Source organism: Ostrinia nubilalis, chromosome 20, assembly GCF_963855985.1.
Source record: "Ostrinia nubilalis chromosome 20, ilOstNubi1.1, whole genome shotgun sequence".
Lineage (NCBI taxonomy): Eukaryota > Metazoa > Arthropoda > Insecta > Lepidoptera > Crambidae > Ostrinia > Ostrinia nubilalis.
The window spans coordinates 2,282,894-2,303,775 of NC_087107.1; the positions used below are offsets into that span (position 1 = coordinate 2,282,894).

Sequence of the window (20,882 nt, forward strand, 5' to 3'; positions counted from 1 at the left end):
GTATATTTTATAGGATAAATATAGCATTTCCAGTAAATACAAATGACTAGACATGATGATACGACGATCTACATAACTGTCAAACTCGAGTATTCGTAAAAAGACGATCGCTATTTTTAACATTAATGATTTTAGTAAAAGAGAGACAAATTTTTACACACAGAACCCTACAAGATGTGGCATACTCTACCAAATATGATTTTAAAAAAAAGTAAGCCTATTAAGGCGAATTATCTTACATACAATAATGAATATTAATTCCCATACAATTGCCGAGCGGTATCCCACCACTTAATCTAAGAGCACATACACACGACGGTGTGAGAAACCTTACCAATACAAGGAAGCCGCATAATCAACGAACAAAACGCAAAAACAACGGGTAACAATAAAAAAAACAAAAGAACTGAAATTAAAATATAAAATTTATTGATAATAACGAAACAGTTAATATTTACAACAACAAAATAAATGTTTTAAATACATTAACTCTATATGAGAATAGGCCCTGAACAAACTTAGATGATAACCGAGGTCGATTCGTTTGTCACTCGAAAGGGCATTTCATTATTTACAATGTCGACTTTTTCATATGCGATCAGTTTACTAGGACCTAAAGCGTTGTGATAAACTTTGAATTTAACGAAAATTCCGACGTTCATGACTTTGGGCGTAAATGTGTTCAACACACTGGCATTTGCCCCCGACGGAATTCGAAGCAACTGGAGCTGTGATTCAATACACAAACCACTAGGACAAGCGTCCACTACCATCTTACTTTAACCGTAACGATAACCATAACCGGTGATTTTTGTATGGAGTTTGACAGACTTTTTTTGATCGAGCTTTTGATAACAAATATAGTATTTTACGCCTTCGCCTTTGTCTACGCACCGCATACGAAAAAGTATTTTTATCACATTTAAATTAAACACTGTCATATACAATACAAATGAGGTCGCCCAGCGGCGGCAATCAAATTAAAACAACACCGAATACAAATTGCAACGCAGAGTACCTTTGGACTCGGCATATTTGCGTGGTTACTCCCAAAAACGTTTGAAGTTTCGAATGTTTCCATCTCTCTCACACAAAGCTTGAGTCTGCATGAGCGACAGCGACAGATATACCCGAAACTACGTAAACTACGTTTCGGAGTAGCCCAGCTGTACTTACAATATATGGAACGATTGCTGTATTACCCTACGCGTTGATTTAAAAAACATTTCGATTAATTCACCAACTTATACACTAGTAACGTAGTGGCACCAATGACCGACAAGAACCAATGACCGACACTTTATTTTTTGATTCAATAAAATAAGAGTATAAAATCGATTTCTTAATATGTCAACACTGTACCATAGAAAGCACACTTTTGACTGCCTCCCATTGACATTTAAGCAAAATCCGCCAATTTATTTTGAAAATGGCAGTATAACAACTGATTGCGGCTGGAGTACCGGTGAAAATAACAACATTTCTTAGTAAAATCCTTAAGGAAGTGAGTACATTTTTTGTTAATTACATTACTGTATTGTAACTTATTTGAATTTTATCTTTTTCACGGGTTACTTTATGAACTATAGAATCCATTTTTGTTATAACGAATTTAAAATGTTATTTTGATATTAGTAAAATGTTGGTGTCGATCACTGGTTTTCACAAACTGACTTTTCCAATAATCGACACGTGTCGATAGTAATTTTTTGGAACATTTTTCATTTGACAACCGAATATAGTTCTTACGACTTTGCGCATTTAGTAGATATTTGAAGTAAACTATTCATAGTCGAGCTACCAGTAATCGACAAGTGTCGATTATTGGGGACTAATACAGTGTGAGTCACGTTAAAGTGTACATATGAAAATAGATGAAACTAGACCTATTTTTATCGACAAAAAAGAGGTCAAAAAATTTTTGAGATTTTTTTTTTATTTTTTATAGAATTTTTTTTCTTCCAATTACTTATTGTAAAGAAAACGTAATAACTTTTAAACTAAGCGGTATATCCTGATAAAATAAAAACAGTAATAATGCTAAATAATAGGCGATACTAAAAAAATACATAAAATACACAAAAAATGCCAACAAATAATAAAAACTGATACTTTTTGAAAAAAATCTGCTTTTAAATTCGTGTTTTTTTGGTTATTTGATAAATTTCTCCAAAAAATGCCCCTATAACAGGTGGTTTTTATTACTTTGTATTATTCTCTATCGTATCACCTTCGTAAAATTAAAAATCGCATGTCTCTATCCCTATCACAACGTTTGCAATGATCGTTTGAACTAAGCCTCTCCGGGCGCGCCATTCAACGCTTCGTTAACAACGAAACTGAAAATGGCTCTAGATTTGTAATTTTGATAAATACAAGTTAGATTTGAAACAAAAACAAAAGATTTCGAAACAAAATAAGCATTTTAGTTAAAATTAAAATTGTCTCTACCTGTAGCGGAGAATAATGTTGTGGCAGGCCTTTGTTCAAACGATCATAGCAAATGTTGTGATAGGGATAGAGACATGCGATTTTTGGTTTTACGAAGGTAATACGATAGAGAATAATACAAAGTAATAAAAACCACCTGTTATAGGGGCATTTTTTGGAGAAATTTATCAAATAACCAAAAAAACACGAATTTAAAAGCAGATTTTTTTCAAAAAGTATCATTTTTTATTATTTGTTGGCATTTTTTGTGTATTTTATGTATTTTTTTAGTATCGCCTGTTATTTAGCATTATTACTGTTTTTATTTTATCAGGATATACCGCTTAGTTTAAAAGTTATTACGTTCTCTTTAAAATAAGTAATTGGAAGAAAAAAAATTCTATAAAAAATTAAAAAAAAATCTCAAAAAATTTTTGACCTCTTTTTTGTCGATAAAAATAGGTCTAGTTTCATCTATTTTCATATGTACACTTTAACGTGACTCACACTGTATATGTCGATGATTGGTTCGAGAAAAAATTATTCTCCCGAGCAGTTAGAAAAAGCTGTAGAAGCTGTTAAAATTGCGAAAAAATTGCAGTTGCTGCTAAACGTTTCGGAGTACCTAGGTAGGATTACGCTCCATGATAAAATTTCGGGAAAAACAACAATGGGTTACACTATATTATACAGGGTGGAAACGATAAGTGATCTCACTCCATTATTTCTTAACTATACAAGATATCCAAAAACTGATTACTGATCCTGAAAGTGCTTTACGAGCTCTATCCAACGGTACCAATAATAGGTTACCAAATAAACTGGATCTATCCGAAAATTTAATGTTTCCGGCTTCCATACATTTAGTAAAACCACATAATATTAAAAACTATTCAAAATATCCAAAAACTGGTTACTGATCCTGAAAGTGCTTCACGAGCTCTATCCAACGATACCAATAATAGGTTACAAAATAAACTTGATCTATCCGAAAATTCAATGTTACCAGCTTCCATACATTTAGTACTGCCACAGTCATGGCACTCATGTCTTGATAATATTATAGTAAGTAAAGCCTAAAACCAATGTTTTCTAAATAAGAATGCAATTTGGAGTTCAATTTAAGTGTTTATTATTGAATAAAAAAAAATTAAAACTTCTAATATTGTGTGGCTTGCATACATTTAGTATGAAGCCTGAAAACATTGAATTTTCGGATAGATCCAGTTAATTCTGTAACCTATTTGCTATTACTGATACTGTTTGAAAGAGCTCGTGAAGCACTTTCAGGATCAATAACCAGTTTTTCGATATCTTGTATAGATAGTTTAGAAATAATCGAGCGAGATCACTTTTCGTTTCCACCCTGTATAATGGGGCCGAGCACAGTTTTAACTAAAATCGGGACTATTCCCACTTCTCGTTCCCACCACTGCAACTCCTGTGTAGCCAGGATCTACGGCTTGACCGCCACAAAAACCCAACCAATGAAGGTCAAGTTTGTCCCGGGGGAAAGTTAAACTGTCATTGGACCCGCAACGAAATTATTCAGAAGAACATAGGAGGAGTTCGAAATTAAGGTTCGACTTCCCTCCATTGCAAAGCGGATGACAGGTGACAAACAAAGGTTTAAACCCTTTAAGAAAAGATTATGCACCACGGACAATAAATATCAATTAAGGGGGCTTATCTTATGAGCAATTAGCAACTACCTGCCAATAATATTTTTCACGAAATCGCTTCAAAGCACGGAAATTTTTCCTTGTCGCGACAAGATCGGTGTAATAAATTGCGGAAACAGATGTAGGTATGTTGTATTGAATTAAGCATTAAATTACGTTCATGTTTCCAAAGATAACACTCCCACAAGATAATATGATGGGCAGACTGCTCATGACTGACATCATTAGTGGAACACTCGCAAAAAGGAGACGGAACTAGTTTGAATTAGTGAAGTTTATGTTTAAAGTTGCAATGCCCCGTGAGGAACTGCGACGAGCAATGGTCGATTTCTAACCATCGCCTAGTTAGACGTTCGCGTACATTCGGGAAGAAATTATATAAGTGACGCCCTTTGACTGACGTATTCCATCTTTTTTGCCATTCATTAAGTAATTCCTCTTCAACGACTTCTCGGGAATCAAATAATCGGCTTATTTTAGAACGATCGCGGCTATTTAAGAAATCGGAGGTTAGGTATATTTTCCCTTGATGCGAAGTACATAGCCGCACGCTTCTGTACCTCTAAGTCGACCGGCAGTACACCAGCCAGGACTGGCAGAGCTTCCGTCCTAAACCTGGTCGAGTACTTGCCAAAAAAGGAGATCGTCGATAACTGGGTGTCGGTAAGTGGCAGCTGTCGATGACTGGGTGTTGACTACTGGAGATTCGGTGTCGATGATTGGAGATTTATATGCTTTTTCATTTTTTGGGATTTTTTTCTAGTCCGTGTATAGTTAATAAAAATAATACATCCTATTCTTATCTCAAGAATATACCTTATCATGCTCAATCGTTACTTTTGGTTTAAAGATGACTAAATGACCTTTAATCTTAATAAGAAGCCCAATATCTCCTTAAAGTGTCGATCATTGGTGCCACTACGCTACAATATTATCACCTAATCATGAATACTAGAACGGTTCTTTGTCACACTAATACAGTGAAAATAGAGCTTAGAGATATACTAAAGAAGGTTAAATATTAACAAAATCTTTTGAGAATACTTATCTGATCGTAAAATGATGTCACTGTTCCTTTTAGGTCTATAGACATATTGTTAAAACTGTCGCAAGAGACGACCTTTAAGTCTTGATCCATATCAAGTTTCGACTAATACAGCTTCATTCGTTTTGAAATAGAATACTGCATCGACTGACTAAAATAAGTATTTTAAATAAATATTTGATATAATAGAAAACCTTAACAATAGAAAAACGTTCTCTACTAATTAAGCGACGATACATCATATCTTGTAGTTAGACCACTTAGAAAATATAGGGTGTAAAGAGGAATCTTTGTACCTTACACCCTGTACTCAACTATTCTAAACTACATACGTGTACCGTCCACGTGTGCCCCTTGAAACCGCCCTTTAAACTTTAAAATATGACAAAAACAATTGAATAGTATTAAAACAATTGTATAGTGTTAAAAATAATTGAATTGTGTTACAAAGAACCGCGTACGCCTAACTGTTATATTGAAATAGGCATAATGAACTACAGAGGTACGATAAAAAGGAAATATATTGCCGTATGCCTGCGCACATTGTCCGTTATTCCAGCGAGAAATACTTGAGCATATTCAAACGAATATCCGATTATCGATATATTTAACAATCAATCAATTAAGTTGCTCACATAAAACTCCTTCACAAATTGCCAATTTAAATTTTAACTACTTTACTACCAAATAAATAATTTGAATTTTTATTGCTTATAATTTTGATTGAATTTACTTGTAGGTGTTTTGTATCGCATTTTACACAAAGATATTTCTTGGCAATGAAGTTACTGTACAGTTATAGATTAATTTAGAAAAGTTTAAGTTATTAATAAGATAAACAGTTGATATAATATCATGAATTTCTTCAGTAACTTTATTGCCAACAAATCTACATAATACATAACCCACTCTTTCGTATAATCATTTGACACCAACCCATACCGATAATATTTCATTTATCCATCACCTATTAATGCGATACTACTCTACTTTTCACGCAAAAATACTATTGTATACTTAAGTAATCGGTAAAGTAAAATAATAATACATTTCAATGAGTCAAGTTGAAGGGAAATTGGAATTGAATTCGAAAAAACATGACATCAAACTGTAATATCAACTACTGACCACTAAGGCCCAGAACAGACGGTGAAACTCAACTGCAACGAAACTGCAACTGCTAGTTACTTTGAGTTGCATCTAAGTTTCTGCCATAGCGTCCGTTGAGAGACCACACATGACGCGACCAGTTTGAAACTTTCAGTTTCATTCATCAGAATCATCAGAAAGTTGCAGTTTCGTTGCAGTTGCGTTTCACCGTCTGTTCTGTCTATAATATAAACTAATATCTACTAAAGCGGAGAGATGTTAGAATAACCAATCAGATTTCGTTATTTCCACATCACATCTCCTCTCTGTTTCTGTGGAAAGTTGGCCTTAGAAGTAGTAAGAATACCACAGATGTAATACATGTTTTGTGGTGTGTGACTATTAAACGGTTCAAGATCAATCAAGTATTCAGCCGAAACAATAAACAACGGGCATAGACAAGACTCACGCGGCGATGACGGCTCAGCGCAGGTCGGGGTTATCGTTGATTTGCTTCTTGATGCGGACCAGTATGGTGGTGTACCACTGGTCCAGTCGGGATATACTGTCGTATGTCTTCACAGCTTCGGTGAACGCGTCCACGTTCTGCTCCTCTAAATGCTCGATTAGTTCCTGTTGACAAAATCAGTAATAAGAATAATGCCCGTTTTCACCATCAATTCCAAATTTTTAAGTGACCCCTATGAGAACAAAATGCCTGTTATGTATTACCATAGGGGTCCCTTAAAAATTAGGGATTGATGATGAAAACGGGCATAAGATATAAAAGCACCTGAATATCGTTCGTTTCAAAGTGCGTCAACTGCTGGACAAAGGCCTCCTCCAAGTATTTCCATAAAGACCGGTTCTGCTGTTTACTTTCTAAGTTTTAGACTTTGTCTTTACAATGAGGATCAGTACTGTTGTAGAAAATTCAATAAAACTAGTATCTACGTTAATCTTTAAGACATAAGAAAGATATATCTTTTTGAATTATCCAAATCGGACCATTACTTACGAAGATATTAAGTAATAAACATAGGCCGTTTTTGCCGCTAAAAGTCAACGTACGCAGGGCCGCGTGACGTCACTATATCCGAATCGAGCGCAGCCGGCGTACTATTGGGATGGAAAATATTTTTTTCCAGCTAAACTATCAGTTTTAGAAAAAAACTTTTAATAACATTTATTCATCAAAATAAAGTAACCTTTCGACCAGTAATTTTTAAAAATAAAAATTGTGAAAAATAAGTATCGCTATGTCCAAAAACCACATTTTCATAGGATTCGATGCAATGCGGAGACGCGGTTGGGGTGAGTGTAACTTAATGATTGTTTGTATTGAACATAAATATAATAATACATAATATGATGCTAATAATACCCAGTTTCTGGCGTGGGGGGGGGGGGGGGGATAAGTCATACCCAGCTTATAGCCTGGGGGGAGGGGCAAGCCTTACCCAGCTTCTGGCCTTGGTGGGAGGGGAAGAGGCAAGTCATACCCAGTTTCTGACCGAGGGGGATTCATACCTAGCTTATGCTTATGGACTGGGGGGAGGGGCTAGCCTTACCCAGCTTCTGGCCTGGGGGGGGGGGTATGTAATACCCAGCTTCTGGCCTGGGGGGGGGGGGGTATGTAATACCCAGCTTCTGGCCGAGGGGGAGTCATACCCAACTTATGCTTATAGGCTGGGGGGAGGGTCTAGCCTTACCCAGCTTCTGGCCTGGAGGGATGGGGGGGGGGGGGTCAAGTCATACCCAGTTTCTGGCATTTCTGGCATTGGGGGGGTGTCGTACCCAGCTTTTGGCCGAAGGGGAGTCATATCCAGCTTATGCTTATGGCCTGGGGGGAGGGGCAAGTCTTACCCAGCTTCTGGGCCTGGGGGGGGGGGGGGGGGGTAAATCATACCCAACTTCTGGCCGAGGGGGAAGTCATGCCCAGCTTATGACCTGGGGAGAGGAGGGGGGCGGGGGAGTCATACCCAACTTCTAGGCTAAGATTAAATAGATTTCCAGGAGGGAGCAGCTGTCCTTTCCTGCAGCAGCTGGCCCGCCCATGGGAACGGCGAATAGATAGGTAGGTACGTAGGTTTAACTCAGAAAAACTAAATAACAGGTAGGTATTGCGTGTACATCGAAATGATCTTCATAGCAATGTCTTGTAGCCTAGGCAGAGTGTATCTGCCTCAGCTATACCTTATTGTTAGAAGTAAATAAATTAATACTTATACATTTTTATATTTTACTTGGAAGAAGACAACACTTATGAACACTTTATTTGAATAAATCGCCAAATATACCACCGCGGAGACCCCAATCGCGTCTCTGCGTTCCATTGAATCGTATGAGCGTATGGATTTTTTGCGTTATTTTTCACAATTTCTATTTTTTAAAATTACCTATCGATAGCTTACTTTATTCTGATGAATAAATGTCATTACAAGTTTTGCTCTAAAACTGATAGTTTGGCTAGAAAAAAATATTTTCTATCCACGCAGTACGCCGGCAGCGTTCGGATCGGATATAGTGACGTCATCGTCCCCGCGCCGGGCGGTCAGTGAACTTTTTTAGTAATTTGGCCATAACTTCGTCAATTTTTGTCGTAGAACAAAAATTTTTGGACTGTGTATTAAGGATTTCTTAGCCCTATAAATCTGCATTCACAGCTAAAAATCGAAATGATCCTCATTTCAACAAACCTTAAAAAGGTTAATCTTCTATGAATAAGAACAAACAAATATTGCCCTGTTAAGCCGATTAACAATACATATTAATATGTGGTCATTAAGTTTATCTTCATGATTCAATAAGCTAAAAACTCAAATTTTCAATTTAATTTAAATGTCAATGTATGTAAATGTTAACGTTAACAGTTATCTCTAGGTCATGGTGTAGACAATATGTTCATAATTATTTATTATAATCAGTTCGTTAAAGACTGGACCACTTGCTCTTTGCCCTTTGAACCCATTTAGCCACTTTTTAGCTCACTGTACTGTAGCTCAGCCGGCCTATAGCTCACTGTACTGTATCTCAGCCATCCTGTAGCTCACTGCACTGTAGCTCAGCTGGCCTATAGCTCACTGTACTGTAGCTCAGCCGGCCTGTAGCTTAGCCGGCCTGTAGCTCACTGTACTGTAGCTCAGCCGACCTGTAGCTCACTGTACGGTAGCTCAGCCGGCCTGTAGCTCGCTGTATTGTAGCTCAGCCGGCCTGTAGCTCACTGTACTGTAGCTCAGCCAGCCTGTAGCTCACTGTACTGTAGCTCAGCCGGCCTGTAGCTCACTGTAATGTAGCTCAGCCGGCCTGTAGCTCACTGTAATGTAGCTCAGCCGGCCTGTAGCTCACTGTAATGTAGCTCAGCCGGCCTGTAGCTCACTGTACTGTAGCTCAGCCGGCCTGTAGCTCACTGTACTGTAGCTCAGCCGGCCTGTAGCTCACTGTACTGTAGCTCAGCCGGCCTGTAGCTCACAGTACTGTAGCTCAGCCGGCCTGTAACTCACTGTATTGTAGCTCAGCCGGCCTGTAGCTCACTGTACTGTAGCTCAGCTGGCCTGTAGCTCACTGTGCTGTAGCTCAGCCGGCCTGTAACTCACTGTACTGTAGCTCAGCCGGCCTGTAGCTCACTGTACTCTAGCTCAGCCGGCCTGTAGCTCACTGTATTGTAGCTCAGCCGGCCTGTAGCTCACTGTATTGTAGCTCAGACGGCCTGTAGCTCACTGTACTGTAGCTCAGCCGGCCTGTAGCTCACTGTAGTAGCTCAACCGGTCTATAGGTCACAGTACTATAGCTCTGCCGGCCTGTAGCTCACTGTACTGTAGCTCAGCCGGAATGTAGCTCACCTTGACGAGTTTGCACTCCCGGGTGTCGGTGAAGGCCGGGTATAGGCCGCAGTACTTCTCCACGGCGTGCTGTGCGTTGAGGATGTCGACGCATAGGTGGCACAGCGCCGCGCGGAACATGTATTCCTTCGCGCTGTATTTCAGCAGGCTGTTGTCTAGCGACGACTTGGCGATCTGAAAAGATACGGCATTGTTAGCGACAAACGAAAAATATGACGACAAAATACAACGGTGATATTGTTAACTATAGGCCTCTAAGGCTCATTCCCGTTTTCAATATCAATCCCTCATTTTTAAGTGACCCCTATGAAAACAAAATTCGTCATTATGTGTAAGCTACCACACCAACGCGTGCAGATCGCCATCGCGTGTAGTTGAAGCATTACCACAGGTGTAACTTAAAAATTAGGGATTAATGGTGAAAACGGGCATCAAGTTCCCCCATAGGGCCTTGGAGCGTGCTATGATCGGAGTTTCCCTGCGTGATCGAATCAGAAATGAGGAGCAAGAAAGAAAATCAAAGTTCTAAATCATGTGGGGGGTCAAATAACTCGCAGAGCTGATAGCGGCTGGAGCAGAAAAGTACTCGAATGGCGACCCGTAATGTGGGCAGGCACCAGGCGGTCCGACATTCTGGTGAATGTCGCAGGAAGTATCTGAACGCGGGCACCGCAGGTCCGATCGTTATGGAAATCTTTGGGGGAGGCCTTTGTCCAGCAGTGGACGTCTTTTGGCTGAAACACACGAACAGTGTTTACCTGCTCATAGATCTGTATCGCCTTGTCGTAGTGCTCCAGCTGGGCTGCGTACTCGGCTATTCGGCTTTATATGTTTAAACTTTTTTCTTTTTAACAACACTAAGCTCGTGTATAGCACCTGTATAATATGTGTACCTGCTCTATTTTAGCAACACTTAGCGCGTGTATAATGTGTGTACCTGTTCTATTATAACAACACTTCGCGTGTGTATCGCACCTGTGTAATGTGTACACCTGCTCCATTTTAACTGCACTTAGCGCGTGTATCGCACATGTATAATGTGTACCTGCTCTATTTTCACAACACTTATTACGTGTAAAACCTGTTTACCTGCTCATAGATCTGTATCGCCTTGTCGTAGTGCTCCAGCTGGGCGGCGTACTGGGCCAGCTTCAGCATGCACTTGTTGGCCGACGAGGTGGACTCCTCGCCAGTCGGTGGCTTGCTCATAGGAGGTCCTTAGTCATTTTTTTTTCTATTTTATCCACATTTATCACACGTTTACCTGCTCATAGATCTGTATCGCCTTGTCGTAGTGCTCCAGCTGGGCGGCGTACTGGGCCAGCTTGAGCATGCACTTGTTGGCCGACGACGTGGACTCCTCGCCGCGGAAATAGTCGGCTTTACATGTTTAAACTTTTTTCTTTTTTAACAACACTAAGCTCGTGTATAGCTCCTGTATAATGTGTGTACCTGCTCTATTTTAGCAACACTTAGCGCGTGTATAATGTGTGTACCTGCTCTATTTTGATAACATTTAGTGCGTGTATTGGCACACATATTATGTGTGCCTGCTCCATTTTAACTACACTTCACGGGTGTATCGCACGTTATTACGTGTAAAATCTGTTTACCTGCTCATAGATCTGTATCGCCTTGTCGTAGTGCTCCAGCTGGGCGGCGTACTGGGCCAGCTTGAGCATGCACTTGTTGGCCGACGACGTGGACTCCTCGCCGCGGAAGTAGTCGGCGGCTTGCTCGTAGTGCTGCATCGCGCGGGCGAGGTCCACGCACTCTGTCTCATATAGCTCGGCGATGTTCTGTAAAGAAGTAATATATCTTGTTTACTATTACTACAAATGTTTGCTAAAACAGTAGTACCAGTAACCAGTGTAGTATTACAGCTCAGCGAGCGGTATTTTAAAAAGGGGCAGTTGGAATATAGCTTGGCGATAAAATTTCGCTAGAAAAAACTCGAACTCGAAGTCTGCTGAATCTTAGAGCGTAGAGACTAGACAAAATGACTGCTAATCAGACTTTTGTCTTCTACTGATAGTAAAAAAATGCAATAGACAACGTTATCATCATAAAAGAGTCTCATGTCATGACTTAATTACATTTTGTTGTCGTTAAAAAAGTTATCCTTAAACCAAAGAAATCATAGAGAGAGAGTATAGTGTGTCTAGATCAGGGTTTCCCAATTTTTTTTGCCAAGGAACCCTAATTGATTATACTTTTCCTAGCGGAACCCCTTTACTACTCCGCCCGCACGCCCTGCCCCTCCCTTGTGCGTAAACAAGTCCGTGCGAGCGAACAACGTCGGTCACGAAACGTGGGATAATATTTTTTACGGAACCCGAAGGCCGCAAGCCTTTCCACGGAACCCCAGGGTTCCGCGGACCACCATTCGGGAACCGCTGGTCTAGATAGTGTAATGGATAAGTTCTGGCCAAAAATGAGAACTACTTTTTGAGTTCAATTAAAAATAACACTCAAAAAAAGTTAAGTGCGACTTAAATAACCCTGCCTTCATAAATAGTAAAATGTAGAGTATTTTATTTCTCTCCAGTTCTATTAAATAATAGGGATGTTTCCTGGGTCAAAAAGCAAGAGTTTTAATTAGTCCGTCAGTTAAATTTAAAGAGATAAAGCGCGCCAAAGTTCATAAGAAGAGGCCCGTGACGTCAATGCGTGCATAAAAGTGCCGCACGTTGTGACGTCGTGCGGAACTTCAACGCACCATAACTATGTAATTATTTGTTAGATTGACAAATAAAAATATGTGTTCAATATTTTTTGATATTAAACATGACGGACTAAAAAAATTTTTTTAGGAAACTAGCCTATTACCTGATATGATATTACCTGATGTTGTTTAGCGGCGACGGTGAATCGCCCCATGTCGGTGTAGATCTCGATCGCTTTTAGCAGACACGACACGGCCTCTGCAAATACAGTCATACATTGATATAGAAACATGAAGCATATGGGTAAACTCTTACATTAATATATCTTGTAATTGGCCTTTTAAACTATGTTTACGTATGTAAGTTCATACTTATGTTTGTTTGGAAATATTATGTAGGAGTATTTAGCTTGATAACTTAATAGTTTCCCGGAAAGTCTTAGAACAGTAATGATGCACTTAGGTCATTCTGATATGCTGCTGAAAATAAAACGCTAAGCTAGTGCTAGTATTGCTTTTGAATCCAGCACCCCGATTGCGCTAATTTGTAATCCGATTCATTCGCATTTCATCTATAGTCTACACTCCAGTCACACTCCGTTATCATTCTAGCTGAAGTGCAATTCTGTCTACTCACTACTCTTTAAAGAGGTTATTAGTTCAAGAAGCTTTCTTTGCATAACATACAACGCAGTTTTGGACGACCTTTCGGTCATGCTGTCAAAAAATAAGGTCACGACATAAATATTGAACGAAGAAAGATCATTGACTTCATATTTACATTTTAAGGGTCACTTTTTCACTGCAAGTGTAATTTTATAGGCAGTTAGCAACAAATAATTATGTCATTTACAGTTTAAGAAATAAAAGGGCTGTGCCCGACACGGTCCGTAATTGTATCTAAAATATGTAATACCTTACCACCTTTGTAACACTACGGATACAATAAATAAAGAGTTTAGAATATATGGGAATCAATTGAAGACTTTTAAATACTAGACCAGAAAAACGAATAAGCATCACATTTATAAAAATGTTATCTGAAAGAAGATAATTTAGAATGTGCCTGTTTACCAACAAAACGTTTGAATAATTTGTTTCTAACACGCATATTTTTAACAAGAACGCAGAAACCCGCGATAAAAACTATTGTTTTGTTTTATTACAACACAATGGAGTCGCTGTACTCTATTTGGTAAGTAAATGCCGATATTTATTACGTCGTTCTTTAAAAATGTGCTACTAGAATACTAGATCGAATGTAACATAAAATTGTTTCTTCTAGCTTAGTTAATGGTCATAATTGGATGTCTAGTAATTAAATTATTATATCACTGCCTGTAAAATGTGTATTCGACATTATTTTGACTCATGCTGAATTGCTGATCGTTCACTCACGCCCCCAGTTGATTTCAAAATAAATATGTGGTCATTGTATGCGGCTTTTTCGAATAGATAAAATTGTGTACAGTAACTTCTGTCTATCTATAACAAACGCTGTTGTTTATGATATTCTTGCATATATGATATAAAATATTTAGCATAGAAACTATGGATAAACCTAGCTTTCTATGAAAGAAGAATAAAATTCATGAACTAATCTAACCCATGTTTGCAAAATTTACTTGTTAGTCACACCTAATCAAACATTACGTTTATAGGTCATGTCTCACTGGGATACCATGCCAATGACATAAAATACGTTATTCATTGCTTTTTGAATCCCTCGAGACTTCGAGAGTTGACGACAGTCCCGTATTTGGAATCGATACATAAGCGAAGTGTCTGCTTGAGCTTTGGGATTTTGGCGCAAGCTACTTTGTGCTTTATTATGTTTCCAGTTGAGAAAAACTTGGCCTGTGTTAAGTAATTGCTGGAGTATTGATTTATCCCAGAAATATTTCAAAACAGCGGTGCCATTAGCCATGACAGACGTTCAAAAGACGTGTGCGTCGAATATGGAATAATTGCTTAAAGCTAGACTAGATTATGTAATAGTGAAAACATCCTTTATTAGGGTTATTGTTCATTTATACATGTAACCTGGGCCCCGATTACGCTAAAAATTTTCATCTTAAACGTGCCCGGACGACAGCTGTTTTGACAAATCCGTATCGCAGAATCGAAGAAATCGAAGAAGCGCGTCTGTATTGGAGACGTTAAAAATTAGCGTAATCGGGGCACTGGTCTAGTGGCTATCGGACTAATACGGAGATCACGGGTGCGGGTGGTGAACGCCGCTCTGGGTCATTTTAATAAGTTTTTATTAACTAAAAATACACTCAACATCAAATAAACCGCACCTTCCGCGACGCGAACTTTAAAGATTTTCTTCTGACACAATCATGGTGCCCCAACAATATTGGTGTTATTTGAAAGCCCAATAAATATCCTTAAAGAAAAACACATTTAATTTCTTAATAAATGATTAACATATACCATAAATGTGACTTGAAAAAAGACCTCACTTTGGGCTCACCTCTGGGATCAATTAGACCAAATTTTGTGGTTGTAAAACGAAATAATGATCACACGTGTCCTCTTTAACAGATGGATAGCGATTAATCCCAACTTAACAGTTTTATAGCCATAAAAGTTGGCTTAGCGTAACTACCTGTTTTTTGAAGAAGTGACTCTGGATCCTTCTAAAAACACATTTTTGGGGTAAAAACCTTTCCTTTAATGAAATGAAGCTTAGAACTAGGCTTTCAAATGGTACCAATGTTGGTAGGAAGTGGGGATGCATACGTTTGAAAAGTGCTTGTCGCGGGAGGTGCGATTTATTTGATGCCGAGTGTAGTATAGACCTAGACAGGAATCGAATTAGCGTTTTCTTAGCGAATCCTGAATTGGCAGTCTGAGGCTTACATCATTGGGTTAGAAGGCCCATATCATAAACTGTGCTTTATAGTTAGAATAAACTAATTTTTAAGGCCTGCAGACCTAGATTTTGGGGCCTAGATGACGCTGTTTTAACATGTCCAAATATTTTTATTACATAACAATAAACTAGGCATCTCAGTGAGATATCCCCCTAAAAAGTACACAGTCCACATTGCAAAAGATAAGCTCAGTACACCAACAGCATGTAAACACTAGTGACCATGATCATACTGGATCATTCTTATCAGAACACGCGATTACTGATATAAAATAGACTTTCGATTTTGTACAGCAAATTATTATTATTAATCAATTTAATAAATTCAGATCTTAAACCCTGGTTTTAGATTTGGTTATCTGGCCACACCCATTTTCCTATTTTGATAATAAATACCTACCTATGTCAGATATAAACAACACTCTGTAAGTGCATTAACATAGAATACCCTACTTAAAACTGGCAAAAAACCCTTCTTTAACAGGAAGGTTAATAATAATGTATTAGATAAAATTACCAATGATGTATTATCAGACACTTCTATTTTATCTGTTGTTTTAATAATTAAATGCCATTAGGACATTAGCTTTATTCATTATAAATGCTGGTATGATTTTAAGGCTGGGTTGCGCCATATTACTTTAACTTTGACTAACGTCAAAAATCTGTCAAACTCCATACAGAAAGCACTGGTTATCGTCATAGTTACGGTCAAAGTTAGGTGGTGCAACACAGCCTAACTGTCTTATTTTGAACTTCCTGATCAAGATTGTTTGTATTTTATTAGCCCTAAAGATTATTAGTTTGTAAGGTTATCTGCACATGACATCTTAAATCATAATACTGTTTAAAACTTTTATACTACAATGCTATAATTCAAAACAATATTTACCATTAGGATCGCACTTCTTATAGCAATTGGAAGCATCTACGAAGTTGGTGGCAGCATCGTGACGAACGCCTGCCTTGAGGTGCAGTTGTGCGGCGCTGCAGAAAGCATTGCCAGCCTGCGCCCACTTCTTGGCCATCTTAAACAGGTTCGCTGCTCGGAGGTAGCAGTCCACGGCTTCTTCTACTTTTGACGAGCCTCTATTGTTGGAAAATAATGATTAAATATTTGAAGATACAAGATTCATTTATCTTTTGCAAATATTTCTAATTAGATGTGTGAATCACATGGATTACTAACGTTTAAAACTAATCTTATCTAGACTCATTGATTATTATTTAACCATTTATCAGTCATAACATAATCAAATTTTTCATTGTTTTTTGACCTGAAGCAAATAAGGTACAAAATATGGTGGGAACAATATTCCCACTGTCTTTTAAAGGCTTAAGCAAAATAAACTTTAATAATCATAATAAGAATTTTGCTTATATTATTTATAAATACATGTAGTATGTATTAGTCATGTGGGTTTGGGTTCAGTTCAAAGCAGGGTTCGAAAATATCCGATATTTATTATAAATATCAAAATATCGGATATTTATGATATATATCCGATATATATCAACTTTGATATAATATCAATTTTGTATGAAAGCCATTTTATTATTTTATTGTATTATTCATGAATACTATTGCATATGTGCTACATAAACATGTTTTTAATGTTTTTAAACCTTAAAATCAGACAAATAAAGCAAAAACATAAAATATTCTTTTAAATACGGCAAAAACAACTAAAAAAATAAAATTCTTATGTCAAAAAGTAAAAATACAGTAACAAATTTTAAAAGTTGATATATATCATCAAAACCGGCTTGATATATATCGGATATATATCCGATATATATCTTGATATATATCCCTTGATATATATCCTCGAACCCTGGTTCAAAGCATTCCATAATTTAGTAACAACAATCAATGATGAAAGCTCAAGACATCAAGATTTGTACTCAATAAAGCCTTGAAATTAAAATAGTTGGACATACATTACTGAGGCTTATTGTACAACAAAAAAGTAAAATACAACATGCTGTTAGTCATCACATAGCCATAGCTTTCTGCATAAAAGTGAAAGTTTAGGGAGAGGGGCTTGGTGTGTGTTTTTTATTGATTATTGTAAGTTGCTGTACCATTGTTATAAGTAGTTATGAGACCTTTGACAATAGGAAGATGTTGGTGTAGGTTAGAACAAGATTAGAGGTCAATTAATCTATCAATTAAGAGTGCACTAAGAATTAATGACATCATTGTCTCTAAAATGGTTTTTCAAATACTACTAAGTCTGACAACTACAATGAATAGTATTATACATTTATGGAGATGATGTAAACATAATGAAAGGAGTAAACTAACAAGCAAATTGAAATTATCCATAGGAAATCTTGTGACTAAGATGAAAATTAGGCAAAATCTTGGTTGGAATCATTTTTTTTGTTTACAACTACAATGAAGAGGCAGAGTAAAGAACATGATGACTTTAATACGTTCAAGGAGCTGATAATTAAGCCAATATCAACAATTAATATGAGAAAGTCATTGTCCTCACCCAAAAAGTGACCCCAGGAACGATTTTGAAGAACTCAATTTTTTCTCCGCCTCCGCCATCAACTGCATTGCTTTTTGTTCATTGTCTGCCATCTTTGTGGCTTTTTAACACTATTCACTAAGCACAAAATCAACAAAATCCAACAATATTCCCAATTTATTGACAAAATGTCGTCAGCGCCGAAGTGTGAAAATCCGTCGCTGTCATCGATTGATTCAGTCTTGCCATATTGAAAAATTTTGTCATTTCAGATGCGTTCATTTATTCATAATTTTTTCTACCATAGACAAAGTTGTACCAGATTTTTATTCTCCATTTAAAAAAATGCTTTTACTTTTCACCCAGTTTAAATCTACAACTGCGTGTGCTACTCCTAGGTGCTTTCCGATGTAATAATCTTATATCGTTGGTTAATCAGCTTAATTGGGCGCATTATCCCGGCATTTACTGCGATGTGTCCCTACACCTGGGCGAGAATCGAACCTCATACCACTGATGATTTCTTGATGGAAGTGTGCGTGATACGGGCCGTTTTCCCAATTTTTTAGCTATACAAATTATCCAATCTTACTTATCTTGTAACAGACTGTCGTAAACTCAAAATACAAGTTTTTTTTATCCACATCGAGGAAGCTCTTGACCTCTATCTCACCTGATGGTAAGTGACGACCAGGCCGAAGGTGGAAGCGAGCTTCACCCGGAATCCTCAACCACGGAGGAACTGGCTATCTTACCTCTAACTGCCGGAACACAATAATGCTGTTAACATTGTTGTTATGGCGACAGACTTAAGTAAGATGCTGGCAGCTAGCCAGGCGAACTTAGAACAAGCCCTACCACCAACCAAACCGAACAGAATAATCTGCTGCCCCAACTGGGAATCGAACCCGGGACCTCTGCGTCTGAAGCAGGTGATCTTACCACTAGACCACAGAGGCGGTAAAAAAAGTCCCTTCTGACTATATTGCACTACCAGTAGTGTCGTGGGTAGGGAATGCAAAACCGGTTAATCGGAAACCGAAAAATCGGAAAAGCCGCCCTTTTTCGACGAATTCTAAAACCGGTTTTAAAAATCGAAACCCGGATTTAAATCGGTTTTTCTGTCTGTATACAGGTAACAAATTCCATAAATAAGCAATATCATTTTATTATAATATAACCTGGGTATTTTGATATTTGACGAATATTTGGTTATTTTACAATTTATAACTTGGCAACATTGTCACTTGGTTACTCCGTCGTTTACCTTTGAACGGGGAATTCCCGATAATTATTATTAAGACTCATACCAAAGTAGATAAATATATATACTGTGCTCATACCGCCCGCGCCCGCCACCCAGTGGTCTCGAACCTACCGATTTTTCGGTATTTCTACCGAAATGGACTCCGTTTTATCGAAATACCGAAATGCAATGATTTTTCTACCGATTTCACAAAATTGTGCTGGCAACCCTTTTTTGTAATGTTACGGGGAATTACCTTACAGCAAGAATGAATGAAAACAAAACAGAGAAATAGGCTGTCTACTGAGTCAATCACTAACCTACTGCATTCAAAACGACTTTTCATGGATGCTAATTGTTATGACTTAGAAATTAATTTAAAAATTACTGCGGCTATGGCCAAAGAATATTGGTACGATCCGAAACATTATGATAAATAATTTAATTTGTAAGATTTCCGTTTTTTGTGCCCAATCAAATCTCTACGCTAATTTTTATGTTAAACCTTCTCTTTTTATGTTATAAGTTGATTTTTATGGTGTTATATTACAATAATAAGCGAACTTTTTTTGGTAAATATAGCAATTTGATTGAAAATTGTATTTTTTTTCATATACCGATTTTAGGTACATATGTACCGATTTTTAGTTGGCAACTCTACCGATTTCGCTCATTGACGTTCGAGACCACTGCCGCCACCTGACATGACCCACCCCGCGATTCAGATAGTTGGTGATTATTGCAGTGAATAATTAACCTATGTGTGAGTGAATTGAACAGTTTTTATTTCTGAATTGTTTTGAACATTGAATCTCATTTATTTGCGATATCTGCAGAAGCTTATTACTGTAATAGGTACTTAGTGTATTGAAATTTGACAGAAATACCACCTAACGTTCACAAATAAAGCTTTTTACATTTTATTCTATTTTTTAATTTAAGATATTGCTTAAATCAATCGTAATTGTAAACAAATACGTTTTTGATGTACATTACGTACATGGTGGTAATTAACAAAATACTAAACCGACAGAGTAATGAATTTTAAAAACGTATTCGTTAACAATTATTACGTACAATTGCAATGGAGATAAACTACCATCCCTTGAGTTAAATTTAGCTTATTCATTATGCATTATGTACCTATAATGCCTAATGAATAAGCTAAATTTATCAAAACTGTTATAACCCTCTCTTAAATAATGTAATCTAACACAAAACGGACAGGACGTAACAAATCGCTGTATGTAACTACGAGTTGATTGAAAAAAAAAATAGAACGATAATAACCGATTAAAAACCGAAAACCGGTTTTTTTTCTTGGAAATCGAAAAAAAAATCGGTTTTTGATAAACTTTCGGTTTTGCATACCCTAGTCGTGGGGTAGACAATATCGGAAGCACAAATTAGACAGATGTCTATAGAACAGAAGGTCCTATACGGGCCTTTAGATCCTGGTTAAGTGTGATACCTATCAGGTGCATTCCCTCCATCTATTCCTTGGTTGGGATCGTAATCCTTG

General features: G+C 37.5%; 1 protein-coding gene across 1 annotated transcript; it reads right to left on the reverse strand.

Annotated features, from left to right (window-relative positions):
- Positions 1 to 3,789: 3,789 nt before the first annotated feature.
- Positions 3,790 to 18,345, reverse strand: LOC135081456 (alpha-soluble NSF attachment protein). The gene is made up of 6 exons (XM_063976152.1): positions 18,136 to 18,345; positions 16,527 to 16,723; positions 12,933 to 13,012; positions 11,702 to 11,887; positions 10,089 to 10,262; positions 3,790 to 6,879 (listed from the first exon to the last, which is right to left on the reverse strand). Exons 1-6 carry the CDS (start codon positions 18,225 to 18,227, stop codon positions 6,730 to 6,732), a joined length of 879 nt encoding a protein of 292 aa, XP_063832222.1. The 5' UTR covers positions 18,228 to 18,345; the 3' UTR covers positions 3,790 to 6,729.
- Positions 18,346 to 20,882: the final 2,537 nt, after the last annotated feature.

Excerpts from the sequence above, each read along its gene's own strand:
- LOC135081456 (XM_063976152.1), bottom strand. The coding sequence starts at position 18,227 with ATGGCAGACAATGAACAAAAAGCAATGCAGTTGATGGCGGAGGCGGAG. Across the intron at positions 16,724-18,135 it reads TTCCTGGGGTCACTTTTTGG|AGGCTCGTCAAAAGTAGAAG; the intron begins GTGAGGACAATG and ends TTCCAACAATAG. Across the intron at positions 6,880-10,088 it reads GGGAGTGCAAACTCGTCAAG|GAACTAATCGAGCATTTAGA; the intron begins GTGAGCTACATT and ends TTTTGTCAACAG.